The 22,143-nt window shown below is 37.6% G+C and overlaps 3 protein-coding genes across 13 annotated transcripts; 1 reads left to right on the top strand and 2 right to left on the bottom strand.

Annotated features, from left to right (window-relative positions):
* On the top strand, window positions 20-7,460 carry LOC109718454 (pentatricopeptide repeat-containing protein At2g41720). Of its 10 annotated transcripts, none has more exons than XR_002218467.1 (11): window positions 20-480; window positions 959-1,131; window positions 1,286-1,391; window positions 2,048-3,157; window positions 3,568-3,673; window positions 3,758-3,962; window positions 4,641-4,773; window positions 5,245-5,349; window positions 6,203-6,294; window positions 6,865-7,090; window positions 7,185-7,460. XR_002218467.1 is itself a non-coding variant. In XM_020244701.1 (11 exons), exons 1-11 carry the CDS (start codon window positions 79-81, stop codon window positions 6,888-6,890), a joined length of 2,811 nt encoding a protein of 936 aa, XP_020100290.1. In that variant the 5' UTR covers window positions 20-78; the 3' UTR covers window positions 6,891-7,036. The 10 variants fall into 10 exon arrangements, 7 of the variants coding, with proteins under 7 accessions (XP_020100290.1, XP_020100293.1, XP_020100296.1 ...); XR_002218466.1 differs by having other exon boundaries at window positions 6,865-7,121; XM_020244701.1 differs by lacking the exon at window positions 7,185-7,460 and adding an exon at window positions 6,471-6,794 and having other exon boundaries at window positions 6,203-6,323; window positions 6,865-7,036.
* Window positions 7,776-16,033, bottom strand: LOC109718378 (mitochondrial Rho GTPase 1-like). Of its 2 annotated transcripts, none has more exons than XM_020244586.1 (14): window positions 15,629-16,033; window positions 15,366-15,498; window positions 14,661-14,807; window positions 14,303-14,479; window positions 13,935-14,186; window positions 13,618-13,686; window positions 13,175-13,230; window positions 12,278-12,362; window positions 11,589-11,800; window positions 11,412-11,481; window positions 11,134-11,246; window positions 10,756-10,906; window positions 9,493-9,679; window positions 7,776-8,202 (listed from the first exon to the last, which is right to left on the bottom strand). In XM_020244586.1, the coding sequence occupies exons 1-14, from the start codon at window positions 15,844-15,846 to the stop codon at window positions 8,129-8,131; spliced, it is 1,944 nt and encodes a 647-aa protein (XP_020100175.1). In that variant the 5' UTR covers window positions 15,847-16,033; the 3' UTR covers window positions 7,776-8,128. The 2 variants fall into 2 exon arrangements, with proteins under 2 accessions (XP_020100175.1, XP_020100176.1); XM_020244587.1 differs by lacking the exon at window positions 13,175-13,230 and adding an exon at window positions 12,937-12,992.
* Window positions 17,263-20,895, bottom strand: LOC109718406 (cinnamoyl-CoA reductase 1-like). Its single transcript, XM_020244639.1, has 6 exons — window positions 20,548-20,895; window positions 19,791-19,960; window positions 19,449-19,640; window positions 19,144-19,306; window positions 18,084-18,273; window positions 17,263-17,667 (listed from the first exon to the last, which is right to left on the bottom strand). The coding sequence occupies exons 1-6, from the start codon at window positions 20,663-20,665 to the stop codon at window positions 17,523-17,525; spliced, it is 978 nt and encodes a 325-aa protein (XP_020100228.1). The 5' UTR covers window positions 20,666-20,895; the 3' UTR covers window positions 17,263-17,522.

The raw sequence follows: 22,143 nt of genomic DNA, 5'->3' as shown, positions 1-22,143 counted from the left end.
ACTCCCCCGCCAATTTCAATACAACCCAGTGTTTAAGTACGAAACCTCCCCCTCCCCTCTCCTCTCCTCTCTTCTCCCATGGCGATGGTCTCCTCCTCCTCCTCAACGCCCCAAAACCCTTCCCCTCTACAAAAACCTAATAGCCCCACCCCTCCCACGCCGCCGCTCCGCATCCGCGCCCCATCGAGGAAGCCCAAATCCCCTCCGCACCCTCCGCCATGGGCGGAGCGGAAGCTCGTCGGCTCCGTCGACTACGACGAGGGGCGCCGCCGAGTCTCCGGCGAGGTCGCCGGAGTGCGGAAGGACGGGATCCCGGCCAGGCACCGGCTCCGGGTGGAGGGTAGTCGGTGGCAGAGAGATTGGAAGGTGTCGGAGGTGGCGGAGCGCGTGCTAGGGCTCGATCATTGGGAGGACGTCGACGGCGTCCTCAATTGCTGGGCCGGGCGATTCGCCCGCCGCAACTTCCCTCTCCTCATTCGGGTACTTCTGTGTAACACACCAACCAGCGTAGCCCACTAGTATAACCAGCTCTTTTAGCATGAACAAATAGCCCAAAATGCTTAAACACAAATTGCTCGAACGGCGTTAATTCTCATATGTCGAACTTAGTCCCTTCTCTATCCAAATTCTAGATATAGCTCATACAATGTCTTAGCACAGCATTTTGCCCCGTATAGTACTTAATTTCCATATTTTTGATTGTCAATCTGCTATAGTTAGTAATTTATTAAGTCCAGATACTGGTCCAAAATACTTGAGCCCTCGATACTCATATTAGAATCAGTGAGTCGTGGTTCTTTTGGCGGCTCAACCTATGCTTGTTCACCAAATCCTTCAATGCGCCATTGTCAAATAATAGCTATTTTTGAAACCTTATTGCCAGCTAATAATGCAAGAGTGTGGTTCAGCAAGACTGATAAAATGATAACTTATTATATAATGTTGGTACTTCTTGCAGGAAATAACAAATGCAGGTTCTCTTGAACATGCCGTTCACGTATTTTGCTGGATGAAGAATCAGAAGAACTATTGTGCACACACGGACATGTACAATATGATGATAAGATTGCACGCGAGACATAATCGGATTGATCAAGCACGTGGCTTATTCTTCGAGATGCAAGAGTGGAGGTAGAATACTAATACGGTGTAGAAATGTTAATAGTTCTTATGGATGCTCCTATATGGCAGCCATTTGGCTTTTTGTAGTAGTCCTTTTGCGGCATTTTTATTATGATTATGAAGATATTCTCTCATTGACAACTGAAATATCTTTTCTCCCTAGATGCAAACCCGATGCAGAGACCTTTAATGCTCTAATACACACTCATGCGCGAGCTGGTCAGTGGCGTTGGGCAACGAATATAATGGAAGATATGCTTCGAGCTGCTGTCTGTATTTTGTTTCCTTCATATCTTATCATACTTCATCAGAATTAACTTATTCAAATTAGCTTTATTGAACTTGCAAATTGGCTTCATTAATTCTAGTTCTTTAGCAGATATGCTGGTTACTACCAGCTATACATTTGCTTTTCAGTTTTCATATAGCAATCCTTAATTTGAATTTCTGTTTGAACTGAAATGATAAAAAACATGGCATGTGACATTATCACCCTCCACTGACATTCTTAAAATTTACATTTTAGTTCTTGGTTGGTCTGCATGTTCCTACGAGTAGATGACTAGGAGGTGCCATTCAGTAATTAAACATGGTTTCCTGGTTACGACATTGATTAAGAATTATAATTTTGAGTCATCAAGAGATGCCTTTGATCTGTGTGATGTTATGCTAAGAATATATGATATTCTAAGAATAAGAAACTTATCCTTTTATACATGATTCTTATTCGACTACATATGTTATCATTCTAAGTGTATCGCATATATTCCTTCTGTTTATCAGCCAAATATATGATATACTAAGAATAAAAATCTTGCGTCTCCTCAAGATTCATTATCAAGTTTCATTACCAAAGTTAACCATTTCTACCTTTCTATAGCATAAGGTTTCACATTAGAGAACTTACTTTGAAATATTGGAGCAGATACCTCCTAGCCGAACTACATACAATAACCTCATAAATGCATGTGGGTCTTCTGGGAATTGGAAAAAGGCTCTTGAAATTAGCAAGAAAATGACCGAAAACGGTGTGGGGCCTGATTTGGTTACCCACAACATCGTCTTGTCAGCTTTCAAGAATGGGGCTCAATACTCAAAAGCTCTGGCTTATTTCGAACTGATGAAAGAGACCAACATTTCCCCTGATATTTTCACCCACAACATTGTCATCTATTGCCTCGTAAAGCTTGGACAATTTGGAACAGCCGTTGATATGTTCAATTCAATGAAAGAGAAAAGCTCAGAATGTCGTCCTGATATAGTGACATATACCACTATTATGCGTGCTTATTCTGTTTGTGGGCAAACAGAGAATTGCAAGGCGGTATTTGATATGATGGCTGCAGAAGGTTTGAAACCTAATATCGTTTCCTATAATGCACTTCTCAGTGCATATTCTTCAAATGGAATGCATGTAGAGGCCTTAGCTATTTTCAAGTCAATTAAAAGGGATGGATTAAGACCAGATATTGTCTCATATACTTCTCTACTTAATGCATATGGGAGATCTTCACAGCCTGAAAAAGCTAGGGAGATCTTTGACACAATGAAGCGCCATAATTGGAAACCAAATAGGGTTAGCTATAATGCACTAATTGATGCTTACGGATCTGTGGGTATGTTAGCTGAAGCTGTTAAAGTCCTGCACGAAATGGAAAGAGATGAGATCCACCCAGATATTGTTTCAATAAGCACTCTCTTGGCTGCTTGTGGACGTTGTGGTCAAATTGTCAAAATTGACTCTATACTTTCAGCTGCAAAGTCCCGAGGGATTGTATTGAATACAGTTGCATACAACTCGGCCATTGGAAGTTATATGAGTGTTGGGGAATATGACAAGGCTTTGAAGTTGTATAAGTTGATGAAAGAAAATAATGCAAAGCCAGATTCTGTAACCTTTAATATACTAATTAGTGGTTCATGTAAAGTTGGTAAATTCACAGAATCTCTGAAGTTGCTGGATGAGATGACGGAGTTGCAGATTCCTCTCTCAAAGGAGGTCTACTCATCTTTGATCTGTGTGTACAGTAAACAGGCAAGTGCCATTGAATTTCTTGGGGTTGTACGATTAGGAGCTTTCACATACACGGAACATACTTTTATACACCCTTTTTAAGTCATCTATCCAGATATACACGTGTAAAATCTGAATTTTCATATGTACCCTCTAAAGTGCTGATTCTTATGAATTCTGAAAACCTTAATTTGGGGAGTTATCCATTCATGGGGAAAAGTATTTTGTATTAAAAGGAGTTTTGTATGGATGGATATTTTGCAACTGCCAAGTATTTATGCAAACGATTGTTTTGGAAGGGCATGTATGAAATTCAGATTTCGCTTGGATATACATATGTAAATAGACAGTTTTACGCAAGAAACAATGCAATTATATCTTAATTTTGGTGATCTTCCTATACATAACATGACATAATTGTTTATTTTCAGGGCCAACTAGTAGAAGCTGAATCTATTTTCAATCGTATGAGGGAAGCTGGTTGTTTTCCTGATGTTATAACATACACTGCCATGATACATGCCTATAGCATAGCAGGTTAGGCCATCCTCTAATATAATTAGGAAAATAATTGATAAAGAGATTTTGCACTAACCATATATTTAAATTATGGACAACAAGAGAACTGGAAGAGAGCATGGGATCTTTTCCAGGACATGGCTGGAAGGGGTATTGAGCCAGACCCTATTGCATGTTCATCCCTTATGGAAGTTTTGAATAGAGGGTGCCAACCTGAAATGGTTATTCAGTTGGTAGAGTTGATGAGGGAGAAGCATATACCTCTAAATCCAAGTGCGTCTTACGAGATTATATTCTCTTGCAGCATGTAAGATCCTTGTTGGTTAGCATTACGCTTGAAGTTAGAATCTACTTGTTAAGTTGGCGATTATACTTATTTGTTTGGTTTTCAATTTAATATAGGCTGTTTAATGTTTTTATGACTATGGATTGTATATACAGACAAATAGATGATCCATGTTACTAGTGTACAATTGTGGATCATTACTAGTATGCACTTAATTCTCAGGTATATAGGGCTTGCACCTATGTTTAAACCTTGGATTGGAAAACGTCCTTCCTTCAGTTTTGCAAAAATTGAGCGCGTGATCTTATCACTATCTGGCATTTCTTTATGGCTCGATGGTTTTTGGGAATGTTGTTATAAGCCCCAATTCATTTTTGGGAACCAACGTGAATTGTATCTTCACAGCAGAATTCAGGTCCATTTTAGGATTTCAAACATGAAGTTTTATTTGATAGAAAGGCATGCCTGGAACTTTGTGATCCAAACAATTATTTCTTCCTCGCAGAAAAAGATTAGAGAATGTCCTTCCTTTCTATAACTAATTTCCATATCTTTATAGCCCAAAAGTACATCACCGTAGTTCTATCAAAATTGAGGCATCGTTTGCAAAATAAATGCTTTATCTTTCAATGATGCACAATTGCATGTGCAAGTTATGACGTGCTATATACTTTTTTTTTTTTGGTCTCTCAATTGTAGGCTCCGTGATTGGAGAACAGCAATCCAAGTTATTGAACATATGGAGCCATCATTCTCATCAACGTCACTAGGGATATTAAATCAGCTCCTGCACTTTCTTGGAAAGTGTGGGAAGATAGAGACTATGATGAAGGTATTGTAGAATGTTCTTTTTATTACTAACTAAAGCCGGTTTTGTCCTCTTAGTTAACTGTCGATCACATCCTATTCAGATGGTTTAGGTAATTCTGTTTTGATCTGCCCGTGATTTCATATTCGAAAGATATCCTATGACTCAAGAGAAGTTATAGCCAGCAAAATCTGCACCCTAACAGCCATGTCGCGCCATGTAATCTGCCCCCATTCCCATCTCATACTTCAATCCCCACTTCCCAACGAGCTACATCCTTTCTTAGTTTAAAAAAAATACTGTCCTTTGAATGGTCGCATTCAAAGTGTATGGCTGGCGTGGCTGGCAACGGAAATGGTCTGTAGCTCAAATGTTTTGTATACAAATGGGTGATTTTAGTTGTTCTAATACTGGCATATTTTTTGTCTTATTATGTCTTTTTTAAATGTACTAGATTTGTATGGTGAAATTCTATAATTCCTATTATTCATGTAGATTTTTTTCAAGATCCTGGCTTCATGCTCAAATGTCGGTTGTGCTACTTATTCAATTCTCTTGAAGAATCTTTTGGCTGCTGGAAAATGGAGAAAATATATTGAGGTGAGTAAAAGAACATACTGTAAGATTGCTTGTTGGCGTGCCTAAAAATGTTCTTTGTAGTGGCTTTTGTTCTCTTGTTTAAACTTAATCTGCACATCCAAGTGTATTTTGAATATTGATTACTCATTGTTAAAGATAGGCCTCCTCTTACTGAACGGAACTTTAGAGAGTAAAGATTTTGTTTGAACAGAATAATATCTCAAAAAATTACCATGGTTTTATCCATGGTTTATCTTTGGCTTCCATGACCAATGGATACAAATATGATGAAGGATTTGAATTTTAATACGACAATTAACTTCTCCAAGCATTCGTATTATCCTACTGGGAAGGACAGAAGAAACTTAGTCTTGTTCGAGATATTAACTCTATTGAACATTCTTATAAGTTGATTGACTTCTAAATCATAATTTACACCGAGAGATCAACTTTATCACGTCCTATACAACTCACAAAAGTGTTGGTGAAGATCCTAAAGTGTTGGCCTTTTTGCTACACTATGCGACATCAACCACATGAATCCTCAAAAAAAAATTATCCGGGCTTTCTTCTTGAGATATTGCATAGTTTTTAACATACGTAAATTTTTACTTCAAGAAGTTCCTCTCTATAATTTTTTTTTTCCTACTAGAAAACATAACCCTTTTGTATTGGATGATTTGCCAACTTAACTGTATTTCTTTCTTCCGCATTTTCGTGTATATTTCGATGGTCAGTAGATGACAATGGTCAATGGATGACTTTGCTGGGATATATGTGTAAAAGCCCCTTCTTTGTTTGATATCTCTTTTTAGTATGATATCTACAATATCCTTGCCTTGTTTATGTACCCCCCTGGAATTTCTCCACATAGGTATTGCAGTGGATGGAAGATGCAGGAATTCAACCGGCAGCATATATGTACCGCAATGTTATTTCTTACGCATGGAAAGAAAATAGCATGGAGTATGTTGCTCTTATCCAAGAAAAAATAAGTACGCACTTTTCGATGCTTGTTACAGCAACTATTTATCTAATTTTGCTGGGACTAAGACTTGCTTCATAGTTTCAGTTTTGGTGGGTTTAAGTACAAACACTAGTTTAAGCACAAACACTATCATTTCTTTCATGTTCTTTTGTAGAAAGGTATGGTGGATGTATGGTGGAAGAGCAGATAGCTACTATTTATACCTTATACGGGAGCAAAGTCTGCTACCTAACCCTCAATTATTTTTTGTTTCAAAAAGCAGTTCAATTAGAACCGAACAGTTCTGTCGGAGAGCTAATAGAATATCTGGCCAATAACAGAAGATGTTCCCTAAAAAAACTTCATAAATACTATTCAGTTCTCTCGAACAGGTCCATGAATCGGACATACTATAAGGTTAGGCGAGAAAATCAATATTTTTTGAGATTGCTGCCTATTTCAGTGGACCTACTTAAATTGAAATCTCATGTAGTTCAAGGTATGTATGTCTTTCACCTTTTCCTGTTTCATGATAGCTGCTAACTCACCCGACAGTTATGATTATGCAGGTTCATTGAGAGAAAAAATTCGGTGAAACACTGGTGCCTACGGTTATGCAGCAGCAATATGCAGCAGCGGGATCGACTACCTAAAAAGAGCACTTCAAAAATGAGGCAGCTAGAATTCGCCTTGCCTAACAGTTGTGCTAGGTTGAATGATCTGAAAGTGAGTTAAGTCTGTTTGCGGGAGATCAATATGCACCCAAAGCCTGAAGTGAACTAATGATTATGCTATGTGAGAATGCCACCCAGATTGGTGCAGATAGGTAGTATGATTTGAAAGTTATGCTTGCTGATCTTCNTTTTTTTTTTCCAAATTCATTTCTCAGGAAGAGGAATGCATAGTGCAAGCATAAGGATGGAATGCATAGTGCAAGCTTCTACTCACTGATATTCCCGGTAAAAAATTGCTGTAATCTAAAAGATGGTACATAGTGCAAGCATAAGGATGGTTTATGCTCCGAGTTCCATTCCCTCTTTTCTGCAGGGAGCTATTAGAGAATAGTAACTACGACTAAAAGTTCTCAGTAAAACTGTTACCATTCATGTGATTTTATATTTTTTTTTATTTTAATATCACGTCGTTTAAAATATATTAATTTTAATATCTCATAATTTTTTTATTATTATTCTTTTTATTTTTTTTATTAAATCAGTAATAAAGTTAAAATTAAAATATACTAAAGTGATATTTGATAAATCTAGGTGAAATATTTAAAATTTTTTGTATATAATTTAACAAAATATTAACAAAAAAAATTGACAAAAAAAAAATACAGAATATTAAATTAATATATTTTAAATTAAATGATATTAAAATAAAAAAATACGAAAGTACAGGAGTGATATTTAAAATTTATTATTTTTTTATTTTATGCATTTTGACAACACTCACCAAAGAAAACTTATTACAAAAATGCTTCGAGTAAAACAAATCAGCTATATAAAATATCATATATTGTCTTCACCAGGCTAATAAAGGCCTCAGGAAGTAAGAACAGCTATTCGCAAATATAAAGAACACCAAACGGCTGCTCCAATGCACCACTCAAAATTACTACCTTTCCATCGAAGCACTTCGAGAAGAAAAATTAAAATAACATCATAACCATTAGATACTAAACAGACTTTGACAGAAGCTGCTGCTAGTGGATCTGTACAACTTAAAAAGAAAGAGAAAAAGCACTACGGTCGAAAAAAGAAAGGTCCAAGGACCATGTGCTTAAAAACCTCTTTAGAGTTGCAACCAAAGATTTTCTTTTTCCTTTTTTTTTTATCCGGAGGTATTCTTTCTTGCAGCATAAACCCGGTAAGCAGCAATTCCAACGACCGCAACGGCAGCTCCAACTGTTTACAATGGACAGAAATGAGAGAAACCATATGAGATAGAAAAGGAAGTAATACAAGCCATCAAAGGTTGGTAAAGTTTTTATTAGGAGGAAAAAAAAAATCTTTTAATTAGAGCATATATTCTAACGCAGCAGAGAAATGGAAGCTATTTTTGAACTACTTGGTAAACAGGATATATGTCCATGCAAAATCACCAATTTATGTGTATATACCCACCCCTGTAAAAATCTCATTTTCACTATATGCCCGAGCAAAAGTAGGAGTGCAGTACCATAACAGTATAAGACCCTTCCCTTCAGTTGGGTGTCATGCAAATCAAGAGGGTAGCTGGTTTTGTATTACTAAAAGCTCTTTGAAGAGAATTTATATAAGAATTTGGTTCATGATTAAAACAGAAATGAAAAACGGAGTTAAATTGCTTTGGAATGGAAAATGGAATAACAAATCATCCAGAAATGTTTGGCTCATTATAGAAAAGAAAATTGGAATGAGAATTTAGGATTTTGAGAGAATTTCAATTAAAAGAGAAGAGAGTGATGAAAGTCGACGAGAGGGAGGTATTTGTGAGAGAGGATTTTGAATACTTCATATTTTGGAATGGGCCAAATCAAGGATTCAAAACCGGATGGGCCGTAAATCAATAATGACCGTTCCCTTTCCAGAATGTAATAGGAATCGGAATCCGATTCCTGTAAAACAACAACAACTAACGAAATCAATGAATCCTATTTCAATTCTATAGTCTAAAATAGGTGAACCAAACATGCCGTTAGTTTAAGAAAGCATATACGAAATTTCATATATTGAGGGTCATATATCTAAATAGATGGTTTCGCATAGGAACGAAGATAAACATCTATTACTATGAATCAAGGATATAAGTACCAATCGTGCCGAAAACTTGATGGTATAGTACGGCAGCGCGTGCCGTACCATGCCAATGTGTGTCAAGCAAGAAAAGTACTAGTGTGCCGTCACACGATGACATAAAATTTTTATTTTCTTTGACACCTACTCTTATCGCTTAGTATATATTTTTATTAAATCTTTTGCACTTCATTGAGATTACTATTGGCTAATTTCAAAGAAAATAGGATTTTGAACTGTGCCCTTGGTATAGGGGCAGTATCGTGCTTATATTTTTTATGGCACGGTATGGCACAGTCTGGGTATGGCACAGTCCGTGCCAATGGGCACGCAGACTTAAAACGCACCTATAAATGCACCAGTATAAACAAGCCGAAGATGAAAATAATAAAAGAAAAATGCATGAGGAAAGACGAATACCTGAAACAAACATGAGGGATCGGTTTACGAGACGGCGATACTGCTTGCGGTTCTTTCCAGCTTCAGTTTCTGGAATGCTCAGATGCGGATGTTGAGCAGCATTAACTATCCTTTGGAATACATTATTCAGATCTCTTAACCTCATGCTGACCGGAATGGGAGTTTCTATCCCCATATCCTGACTTACCTGAAGGAGATTACAAAGTACAAAAATTAGCTTTAATCTTTTTCTCCACCCAGCAAGTACTGAATGCACAATCTAACTGCAATATCACAATAGAGAGATGCGACAAGATAACATGGAGAAAACCCACTTCCAAAATTTTGATGGGCTTATATGAAAAATCAAATTGTACAGTTGTGAATGACTAAATAGTTCATTATATAGGGGAATGTGGGCCTAGAGGTTCTTTTCTTTTAGAGGTGTATGCATAAATATCCGATTTTTGTAAGGTTATATCTAACTACATAGGGGAATGTATGCATAGGTTTCAATTTTACAGTGCTTACATGGGCTTATGCCATAGATAATTTAAAAATGGTAGATATTTAAAAAAATAGATGTGATTGAACAGAAAGTAAATAAAAGACTCTGGCATGTCAAGAGAGCCCTCAAGACTCTCCCTATAGGAACAGATATCTTGTTCTGCATACATGCAAAAGTTTGAAATTCTATAAGGCTAACACAGGCTTACATCCAACAGATAATTTAACAAGGATATATATTTGGGAAAAGATAGGAGTAATTTATTAAGTGAATGAAAAGCAATTGCATAAGATAATGTACGAACACCATTGATACCAAAGTTCAAGAATATGTTTCTAACACCACAATATCAGACTAGCAGGCAGGAACCAGATGCAACCATCAAATTAACTACTAGTGTAATACTAAGTGTCTTTTTGGCTTGGCTTCTGAAACATGTTTTATACTATAGAAAGCAGCAACTTCGAAAATTAAGCATTTTGTTAAACAAAAGACGAGGCAGCTAAAAGCAAAATTGAGCTTTTGTGCCCTAAAAGCAGAAACACTAGTTTAAAGCTTCTGCGTCTTTTGCAGCAAGAAGCTGTCTCAATTAGACCTAACTAAAAACACCATTAGTGTTTCTTCGAACAACATTGTACTATAACAACCATTCTACAAAGCACTGGCCAGGCCAAACAAATCCCAACCACATAATAAATCAAGATGCTCATTTTTATCATAGTGCATACTATGCTAATGCCAAAATAAGACAAACCAAAAGATAAACGACAACATACCCTAGTTGACTCCTGTATGGCCAAAGGATAAGGATCGAGATCGTCCTTAGCAGAAACAATAAGACAAGGGACTTCAAAGCCACTATTCTCCCCGTGACTGGCAACTTGAACAAGCAACTCTTTTGCTCTCTTCCACGAATTTTCATCAGAACTGCAAAAATTAGATGGACTTGTAATTTTCTCACTGTCAAATAAAGTTGCTTTTTCTAAGAGGTGGCTGCTTGCATATGGTTCCTATGTATTCAAAAGCATAAATATATCAGTTGAACACATGAATCAAGTAATGTAAATTATGTAAAACAAGTACACAACCAAAAATATACTCAAAACAAAGAAAAAGAGTAAAACAAAAGGAAGAGTATTTCTGATGTATTATACCTATCATAAACAAATACTGCAATGTCACAAGCTGCTAATGACTCCTTATTAGACAACATAGGCCTGACTTCATCTTCAGGCACCTCTCTCATTACAAGTGTCTTCTTACCCCCCTTAAGAAGAAACACGAGAATTTCTAGTCAGTTCAAGATCAGAAAAGATTCTTTATTCATGCAGGCACAAAAAGGAAGGGTTATTCTAGGTAGAGGATGGAGGAAACACAATTTCATGTTTCTTTAGATATACAAGAGAGTATCTGCAAAAGAACTCGTGCTTACTCCTGACATGTCAACGATGTTTGCTGCGTATCGCGCACCAGTAGTTGGGGTATACCTCTCAACAAATGTCCTGAAAATATAACAATAACAAGATATCAGAGCAGCACAAATCAAAGAAGTTCAATTGTTATAGTAACAATGGATTGAGGAAGGAGAAGAAAATTAGGTTTCCTTTACCTTCCAATCAATGAATTTAACAACGAAGACTTCCCAGCATTTTTTGGGCCAAAAACAAAGCACTGGAAAACATTTCTTTGGGACTGTTGCTTTTTGCGATCCACACGCCTTTTTCTCGTGATTTGAAAAGCTGAAGTTGCATCACCAGGATAGCCAATGTAAATCAGGTTAGCTAGACTAGCTACTGGGTCTAGGAGAGTCATGAGCGCCCACTGCAATCGCAGGAAAAGAAAATGCTTTGAGGCATTAAAAATCCTAACCTAGTAAACATATATAAATTCATATTCAACTTGCACAGGTATCTATTTAAGTATCAAAGCCAGAAGATCCTAGCTGCCTAAACCTATAAAAAGCAGAAGAAAATTACTCGGATTCCATTTGTTATACCAAACATTGCCTTTGAAAGTTACTGGCATTCCTACAAAACACCGTCTATAGATCCTACTTAAAATAAACCACCGTTCATACATTTGGTAACAAAGATGAACTTAGATTTGAACTAGAACTGTGAATAAGAGAGTTCTCACTGACTCAACAGGCTATCAAGCCTCTTTCTATTTGATTGCCTTTTCATTTTAATTAATTACATAAAAAGTCCAAATTTCTGATTGCCTCTCCAAGATAAAAAGGCATGAACAAAACTTGAAAGGTAAAGAAACAAGAGAAAAAAGAAAATCAACAGTAAACACCTCAGAGAGAAATCCTTCGGGCGACAACCCACCCAATACGTTCTTTTCAGCAGCATCTTTATAGAGGCTTTCAGCTGACCAAGGACTGATCACATAGGAACACAATAAGAATAGTGAATTTAGTATCCAGTCAGGAAAGAAATTTGAGCTACGATAATGAACAAAACCGGTAATAAGTAGTCTTAATGGCAGAAAACCAGCTTCTCTTAAATTTTAGCATCAAAATATTGACCCATAATAACAAGATGGTCTTCCTTCAACAGCCTAGCTCAAGAACCTTGATTCATGGACTCCTCTTACGCGATAAAAGAGTAAAAGGAAGATATTTTTCGTTCTAATAGTATAACTACAAGGGATTATTTTTGAAATCATATTTGACCTCCCTTTAATGCAAGAAACTTTCAGCATATCCTTGAAAAAAGTACAAGGTCACTAGGAACAAACACTAGAAGGGGACATTAAATCACAATACCTATATAGGCAGATCTGACTTTAACCCACATTAAGATTGTGCAGTGCATGAAAAAATGTAAAATATTTTAATTTAAGTAGATGCAGTTACAACATGTAGTATGTTGCAGACTGCATTAAATGAGACGATGGATTTTAAAAAGTAGGAACACTTTAAGAACAATTTGTGCTGCAACAACACATTTCACCTTTCAGGAGCAGTTGAAAAAAGATCTTCAACTTCAGCAGGTCTTAGAGCCCCATCCTGCAAGTGTCACATAACACAAGACAAACTCAATAAGTCTGAAATATATTCAAGAGAAATATTATTTTTCAGCTTTAGAAATAGAAAAATTTTATTCTTTGCAGCAGCTAGTGCCATTGAAGAACACCAACTAGTTAAGGCAGTTTACTACCATTGAAANGTGCTGCAACAACACATTTCACCTTTCAGGAGCAGTTGAAAAAAGATCTTCAACTTCAGCAGGTCTTAGAGCCCCATCCTGCAAGTGTCACATAAAAAAAAAAAAACAGAACAGCAATATAAAGAAAAGAATAAACAAACACCAAGGGAAACTAGTAGAACTACAAATAATTAAATTTAAAGGAACACACAGCCAAGCAGTAAAAAGACTTTATGATACATAGGCCATCTCATCCAAATAGACTTTTAAATGAAGGAGTCTAGAAAGATCCATATTTGTGAGATCATCATCTAAAACATGAAAAACCTTCAGTCATTTATACAGAAAATCATCCAGCTTTTTCTACAGAAGAATGGCCATGTATCACAATGGAGTAGAGAAATTTACGCAAACAAAGAAACATTGCAAATAAAGAATGATAAAAGAATGTATTAGCGTAAAACAGAGGAATGAACTGATCCATACATTGTCAATATCGAATATGAAGAACAACCCTTTCAAGAATTCCACGGCATCATTTGTCAGTTCCACAGACTGCAACAAAGTAAGCAAACCTAATCATGTCAATAAGAACTACAACGGTAGTAGTAGCAATAATTCTAGAAATTTGATTAATTGGCGAGGAAAGGTCCTGCGAATTCTAGAATCCACCCACTAAAAGTCTACAAAAGGTGAGATGTCAACATCAGATGAATAAAAGGATCTTGCAATTAACAGTACATTAATTAAAAGGCAATGTAAAATTTTTTTTTGAGAGAGAAAAAAGGCAATGTAAAATTTACTTGGTCAGGAGCTCGTTTGAATGTTGTTGGAAGGAGATCGTCTCTGAGCTTAATATCATTATCATATCCAAATTTCCTTAAAACTGTCCACGTTGTCTCTAAACGGCCCTTTTCTATAAAAAGAGCATGCAGGAAGAGGAACCCAGTCAATGTGAGCCCGTGCTCGTTCACTCCTTCTGGCATCTTCTCTTGCACGACCCTCTTTACACCTGTGATTTCAGATGGCTGGAGAGGAGCATTGAAACACTTAACCTGGAAAGACAACAGACAAAACTGTTATCACTGCAAACATCAGGAAACAGTAAGGTTTTTCTAATATTCCAAATATGGAAGTGATAAATGCAAAATTTCAACAAAGAGGGAGGAACCTGAAAATCGTTTAACTCCGCATCACTGAGAGCACCATCTCTATCGTGGTCACAGAGAATGAATATCCGTTTCAGAGCCCTCACACACCGAGGCTTCAGTGATTGAGTCTCTTGATCAAAGAGAGGAGCGGTTGGATGAAGCACCGCCTTTTGAGCATAATAAAACACCTCAGGAACCTGCAAAAGGAGGCATTTCGCATTCAAATTTTAGTATACGCTCGTTTCCAGAACCAAGATATCTCCCAGCAAGAAACGAAATGAATATAAAAGAAAAAGGAAAAATAAAAAATGTATGATCTAGCATTCCTGGTTGGCATTTATATGTTCAAGGAGCAGAAACAAGTGACAAGGACAAGACCTGAATCTGCCTGAGAGCGGAGCACTCGATGCAGGTCTCGATCTCCCGAAACTGCTGCATGATCGGCGACATCACCTGCTCAAGGCTGACCTGCTGCTCGTCCCTCAGATCCAGCTTACAACCAACCACGATCACGGGCACTTTCACCTGCAAAGAACCCCAGATTATGGGTCCTGGTAATAGAATCTACTTTAACACGTTTACCGCCCTATTTGGCTCCATTTGTATTGCTGCGTTTGCGACAGTCACCTCCAGTAGGGTGTTTGTCAAGCAAAAAATTCTGGTGCCTCTGCTGCAGATGTAGAAGCTCGAATTGGTTACTTCGACTTCCGCAGCGAAGAATTTTCCATGGAAGAGATTCAAATACAATGCTTCTTTAAACAGCACTCGCTGCACAACTCGGACAGCACTCGATCCAACACTAAACCCGACAGCAGGGCCGAGCAGACAGGATCGAGAGTATTAGATCGAAAAGAAGCCACTCAGAAAAAAAAAAAAGAGTAGGAGAATAGATTACTTTCTTCTTCCTCCACAAAAAAGGAGAAATCTCAGACGCTTATACTACAAGTTCTTAAAAAATAAATAGATAAATACTCTGCCAATTTTTCTTCAATCCTCTTTTCTTCTGTCTCGTCCTGTACCTAGGGTATGGTATCCGAAATAGAACACTAGCGAGAGGGAGAAATGAAGGAGATAGAGCGAGACCTCGAGGCGGCGGAGCTCGGGGAGCCAGTAGGTGCTAAGGCGGTCGAGCGTGGAGGGGCGGTCGCACGCGTAGGTCAGCACGATGGCGTCGGCGGCGCGGCACTCCGCGATCAGCTTCGCCTTGTTCTCCGGACTGCAACCAAGGGAAATTAGGGAGAGTTGGAGAGAGAGAGAAATAGACATGGATGCACAAGGAACAACACGCTCAGAGATTGAGAGATTTGAGAGATTGAGAGATTTGAGAGATTTGAGAGATTGAGGACCTGGAGGAGGTGTCGACGATGGTGATGGGGACGCGATCGGGGAAGTAGTCGGCGGCGAGGCGGGTGGGGGGCATGACGCGGGGGACGTTCTCGGGGAAGGACTCGGTCGCCACCGTCACGATGAGGCTCGACTTGCCCGTGCCCGCTTCGCCCACCACCGCCACGCGCACGCTCGTTCGTCCCCCGAAGTTCGCCGCCGCCGCCGCCGCCGGCGCCATTGGAGACGAAGAAGAGATCGAGAGAGAGAACGAGAGAGAGAGAGAGGGAGAGCGATCGCGTGCGGGTCCGAGGGAGGAGGGAGGAGGGAGAGAGCGCGAGAGATCGAGGGGCGAGAGAGAAGGAGAGAGAGAAGGATTAAGCGGGGTGCATACCCTAGCCCTTAGGTTTATGGAGGAATGAATTGTCGAACCAATAATACAGTAACAAACACCTAATTTTATGAAATACGATTGATATTAAAATAAAAAATAAAAAATAAAAAATAAAAACTTCCAATACTTGGTTTCACACTTTCTTATTTTAGAAGCGTTTAATTTAAAATATATTAATTTAGCATCATGTGATTTTATTTTTAGATTTTTATTATCGATTTCACTAATTTTTTCGTTAAATTAGTGACAAAATTAAAACTAAATGGTATTAAAGAGAATATTCGATAAATTTAGGTAGGATATCTAAAATTTTTTGCGTATAATTTAATATAATATTAAGAAAAAAGCTGACAAAAAAATATAAATAAAATCACAAGACACTAATTTGATACACTTTAGACCATAGGACACTAAAATGAGAAAATACAAAACCAGTATTTGAAGTTTACCAAAAAAAAAAGTGCAAAATCACATGGAAGTTTGAAGTTTATCCAAAAATAAACACACAAAAAAATATATAGAATTTTATCCAAAACGTGGATTTAAATTTTAAACTTTTAATTTTAATGTTTGCTATCTAATTATACAGTACTTTTTAATTATACAGTATTTTGTAATCTGAAATCATGCCTCAATTTGATTACTTTCGTGGTAGAAACCACTTCATTCTAATAGAATACATTCTTCTTAGTATCTTGTTTCTGAACAAAGCATTTGCTTGGTTTATTGGATGGTTGATTTTAGTGCAGTTTGTAATGATGATCTACTGATCCAACTGCTGATGATGGCCACAGAGTCTGCTCCTACCCAACTGGAGCTTTGATTGCAAGCATACTATGGCTATTGTGGAACTCCTCGACCTACCAGGTATTTGTCCTGATAATTGTGAATCAATTTTATTTTTGACCATATATAGATGTAGATTTTGCATCAGATTGGGTGTTAATTTTACTGTGTTACTCGTTTTCGGCCCAATACCTTCACAGAGCCCCCCAAGGATACTGAAACTGTTGAGTTTCAGAAAATCTTGCTGCTTGAGCAGTACTGCGGTTAGGAGGAGCACTTAACTATGTTCAAATTCCCTCAGAGATCAACTCTGTAGACAATAGCAGATTCAGAAGCACCAAAATAAAGTGTGCGTATATGGGCTCCAAACTTCCATTAATACTTTCCGGCATAACACCAGTTCCAGCTCTCTGTTTACCACAGAATCTGCTAGATGTTCCGAGCAAATGCTGAAGCTTGGCATAAGAGGCATACACGAAATCGGAAGCTCTACCACTTCAACTAGTAAAAGGCCATCATTCATGACATTTATAGATTCAAACCACATGTCAACAATGGTGAGACCCCATGTTCATACAACTTCAACAGCACAAGAAAGAAGATCCAATGCAGTTCTAAGCCTCCAAACATACCCTAAGCACTTTTCAAATACATGATAAAAGCCGACTTTTATTCAACCATCAAAGCATTCTCCACCACTCTCATATATAGCTTTTCACGTCACAAACTGCGGCTTTTCAAAAGCTTACGAATCCCTTCTCTTTCAAGCTTTCTATGGTCTCCTTGATGCTCGTCTCGAGTGGGATGTATTCGATGCCCAAGCTCTTTGCTTTGTCCCTCGAGACCTGGTAGATCGGAGCGAAAGGCTTGTCATCCGCGCACCTGCCAACAAACAAAGATCGGCAAATTAAAGCTTTGCTAAATTTCGTTATTGACAATATTCCATCTTGGAAAAGTCTAAGAATATAGTTCATCCAACCTAGTTGTTGCAGTTAATTTTGTTACTTAGTTAGCTATAACAAAATCTACAATCGACAGCAACAAGCCTTCAAGTTCCAAAGTTACTTCTTTCGATTTGAGGCACTACGAAAGTTGAAAAGTTATTTCTTTCATTTTTAGTCAAAACTAAGCCCCAATATCTTTTCCTAGGAAAGTCTACTACATATGAACAAGGGTTAAGTATAATGGGAAAGAAATTAGTAAGCGCCAATTAAATGAAAGAATACAATTCGTAGGACATGCCCGTCTAAATTAATGTGGAAAGGAATGGCAATGAATAATGTCAGATATTAACTTACTTTTCAGGGAGTTTAAGGGAAGGATACAACTCATGTATGATCTTCACGATCTCCGAGTAGTGAGCAACTCTTTCAACTAAACAGTATCGTCCATTTGCCGAGGGTACCTCGTAGGCAAGAATATGAGCCATGGCGACATCTTTAACATTTATCCATCCAAAACTATAATTTGGATACGTCGTAGATGATCCTGTAAGAAATCAAGTGAAATCTATTATCACTTAAACCGCTTCCAGACATGCTATAAAACATTTATATAAAGATTCTCTTGCTCATATTGAATGACATACTACATGGAGAAATAGACCTATGGCAGATAATGAAACAGTACTAATTCTAAAGGGAAAAAAAAAAATTGAAATAGTAATAATGGTTAATTTACGACAAAAGAGAAACAAACAGTGAAAGTACATAACACCATTCCATCAGAATAACGAACTAAACAGTAACTTCAGACATATATTGGCATGTACTTTCATATTTGTTAAGAATTTCTTCAAACTATTTTTCTCCAATCATCATGGAAATTAATTGGTACAGAGAACAATACGGCGATTCTAACTTCTCATTGCAAGAATAATTTTTTCACTAGTCAATCTTGTCTTCTTTCGCCTTAAAGACACAATCAGTGACCCAAAAAGGTGCCTAACATGAAAGCAAGACAGCATTTCAACCCTCTTTTTCATCCGAGCAATTGGCCGATGAAAACGAAAATCCTTAGCAGCACTTCATCTAACAGCAGAAGTTCCAATTTGGTGCCCTCCAATTCTGCTGCAGCAGGACGCTGAAACAAGATTTTGAGCTCTAAACGTAGAAGCTCTGATTTGGAGCCTCTTATTCTGTTGGAGAGATAAACTGTTGAGAAGAGCTGCTCCAAATACCAATACTCAAACAAACTTCATAAACGACGCTACATGTTACAACAAGGTCCAACAGGGTCCCTAATTCTGCTCAACTACAGTTTTCAGTATGTGGACAAAGATATAGTCAAAATTCCAATACAGCAGCAGATAGTTGCAGCAAGTAATTAAAACACGACCTTCCCAGTGGAGCTACATACCATCAATTAATTTGAGGATTGCCTCACAGCTCGTGTTGAGAGTAGGCTGCAAAAGAGGACCTATGACCATAGCAGGGTTGATTGTAACCATGTCAATAGAATTCTCCTTTGCAACCTTCCAGGCAGCTTCCTCCGCCAAAGCCTTTGATAGGACATACCACGACTGGTAGGAAATGAAAAATGACGACAATTACTTCCAAGTGCTCAAACGCAAAGCCAACTAACTAATGCTTACAGTTCATGATATTATCGATAATCATGGGCACTAACTTCAGTCAACCTAGCCTGCAAGGATCGCCACATACCTCAGACTTCTCGGCAAACTGCGCATCAGAAAACCATGTCTCGTCCACTACAACTTCAGGAGTTCTCGGTCTTTCATTATACATCACGGCAGCCATAGAGGATGTTACGACCACCCGTCTGATGGAAGAGGCTTTGGTGCAGGAAGCCAGAACATTTAGTGTGCCCTTCAGTGCTGGGTCAATTAGCTCGGCCTACAAGTTGAAATTCATTTTTTTTTTTTTTTAATAACCAAATCATAGTTCAAATTTACGGATTCATCATATCGCATTCACGAGCCCATTTTATTTCCAGATTTAATTGTGAGCTTTTGAATAGTTATCAGAACAGATCGTGATACAAACCTTGGGGTCCGTAACATTGTGATAGAAAGGAGATGCTGTATGGAAAACACCTTCGCAACCTTCGACAACAGAATCGAAAGAGCCCTCTTCCAACAGATTTGCTTTGAACAAATGCAGCCTCTCGCTGGCTCCATCCAACGCACGGAGGTGTTCAGTTTTCTTCGGATCAGCTATCATCAATACAGAATAGAACATTCACAATTAGCAATCAATTCCATAAAAAGCTCATACAGTCGAAATTCGAATGCAGCTGATGAACCCACCAATCTTTTACATCTAGAGTTCTAAACCATAAATTCGCTCTTTTCTTCATATTCTACATAATGACACTTGTACAGGACTAAAAAAGAAGCAGAGAATAAAAGACTAGATTACTGGTTGGAAGATCCAATTTTACATGCTAGCCAAGACTAACAAAAGTACCAAAAATAATAATAATAATAAACACACTAATTTTTTGTTCAGAGAAACCCAAAAACAAAAAACACAGGACATGATTTAGGGCAACTTCAGGCCCTCGTAGATTTGCTTGTGGAGGAAAAAAAAAAAAAAGACAAAAAAAATAATAAGAAGAAGAAGAAGAAGAGAGAGATATTGTGCCACTCCAACTTCTCGGGAGCCATCCATTCTAGAACTACTCTAGCCCTAGCACGTTTAATCTTCTTAATCACGTGTTATAACCGGATTAAAAATTTTAGTCTTATTATATAAAGGACTATCTGAGGTCTGCAGATATAAGAACACAGAGAGGGGGTACAGGGGTCGCGAACGGAGGCGCGGACGGTGTAGCCGCGGCGGAGGAGGAGCTTGACCAGCCAGGAGGCGATGTAGCCGGACGCTCCCGTCACGCACACCAACTTCCCCACTCCGCTCATCTTTCTTTTCTTTCTTTCTTTCTTTCTCTCCCAATCAAATCTCAAATTTTTGGTGTTTTGATCGCGGAGGGAAGGAAGGGAAGGCAAGGCGGCGATGAGGCAATGGGGAGTGCCGCAGCAGCAGAAGTGAGGGCAGCAGGCAGAGATATGTAGTGAGCGAGGGGAGGGAAGGTGAGGGGTAGGCAGACGTGAGTGCCGACGGAAGTGGGAAATGACTGGTGCCCCACCCCCAACCGCCGCCGGCTCAAAGTCGTCGAAAACTAAAACACCAACAAACAATTTTTTTTTTAAAAAAAAAAAAAAAAAAACAGATGAACAGCCAGACTGGAGGGCAGAGTACCAGACGCTGCGAATGGTCGGCCAAGCGTCAGCAGTTGCGTCAGTAGACTGAAAACCGATAAATTATCTCGTGATACATTTTCGTGTTATTTGAATTTATTTTGGTATGGAGAACTATACCGCATTATTGGATAAAATAAAATTAAAATAAAAATATATAGAGATATGTTTTTATATTTTTCGACATGACTGTAAAAAAATATATTCTTACCGACTCGGTATTACGTACGAAACAAACAGAATATTTTTTCATCGTACCTTTTTACCACATGTAATTCCAAACGAAATATTAGTTAATTATAAAAATAACTTAACTTTTTAATTAATCAGTAAATTATCTTAAGTAGATAATTAGTTAAAAATTAAATAACTTAGTCAAAATAATAATGGTTAATCAATATAAAATATTGGTTACTGAATAAATTGATTAAAATATTAATTTTCAATTAGTTAATTAATCATAAATAATAAATTAAATAATTACTTAACTATTTAAGCAATAGATAATGACTTAAATACATTAATTTGATTAATTAATAATTAAATACTATAATTAAAAATAAATTAGACTTTAATTAATGTTATTCTCATTTAGTAACAAATTTGTTTCAGAAAGAATGGTGGAATAGTTGTTCTTAAGTAATACATATTATGCCAATTAAGAATAAAAAAAATAGTGTTTGAGAAGAAAATAAGAGCTTTTTTTTTTCGTTTCCCAAGTAAACACAATCTTAAGTGCGAAAAAAGATGTTATGCGACGTGTAACTATAAAAGCCAGTATTTTCGAATGGCTCCCAACTATGAAAAGTTTATTAGTCACCTTAACAATTTGGTCTACTACGGCACTGCCGAACCAAGCAGATATTAATAGCACAATAAATTACTGGCATAATATGTCAGCAGGTAAAAGACGTTCTTTATAAAAGATTAAAAAAACTAACGTATTTGAGACGTCAAACCATTGCATCTTATAGACGAAAGATAATGAATGTAGTCATTCCGTTTTAGGGAAAATAATTGAGGTGCAATGTATCATATGAATTTCGCTAAGATGGGGATATACTGAGATAAGGACCAAAGCCTATTATAGAAGTCAAACATGTCATGGAGAGAACGGTTACCACGGAAACTCCGGAGCA

This window comes from Ananas comosus, linkage group 12, assembly GCF_001540865.1.
Source record: "Ananas comosus cultivar F153 linkage group 12, ASM154086v1, whole genome shotgun sequence".
NCBI lineage: Eukaryota > Viridiplantae > Streptophyta > Magnoliopsida > Poales > Bromeliaceae > Ananas > Ananas comosus.
The sequence above is the reverse complement of the archived record's forward strand: the minus strand, read 5'-3'. Positions and strand labels throughout refer to the sequence as shown.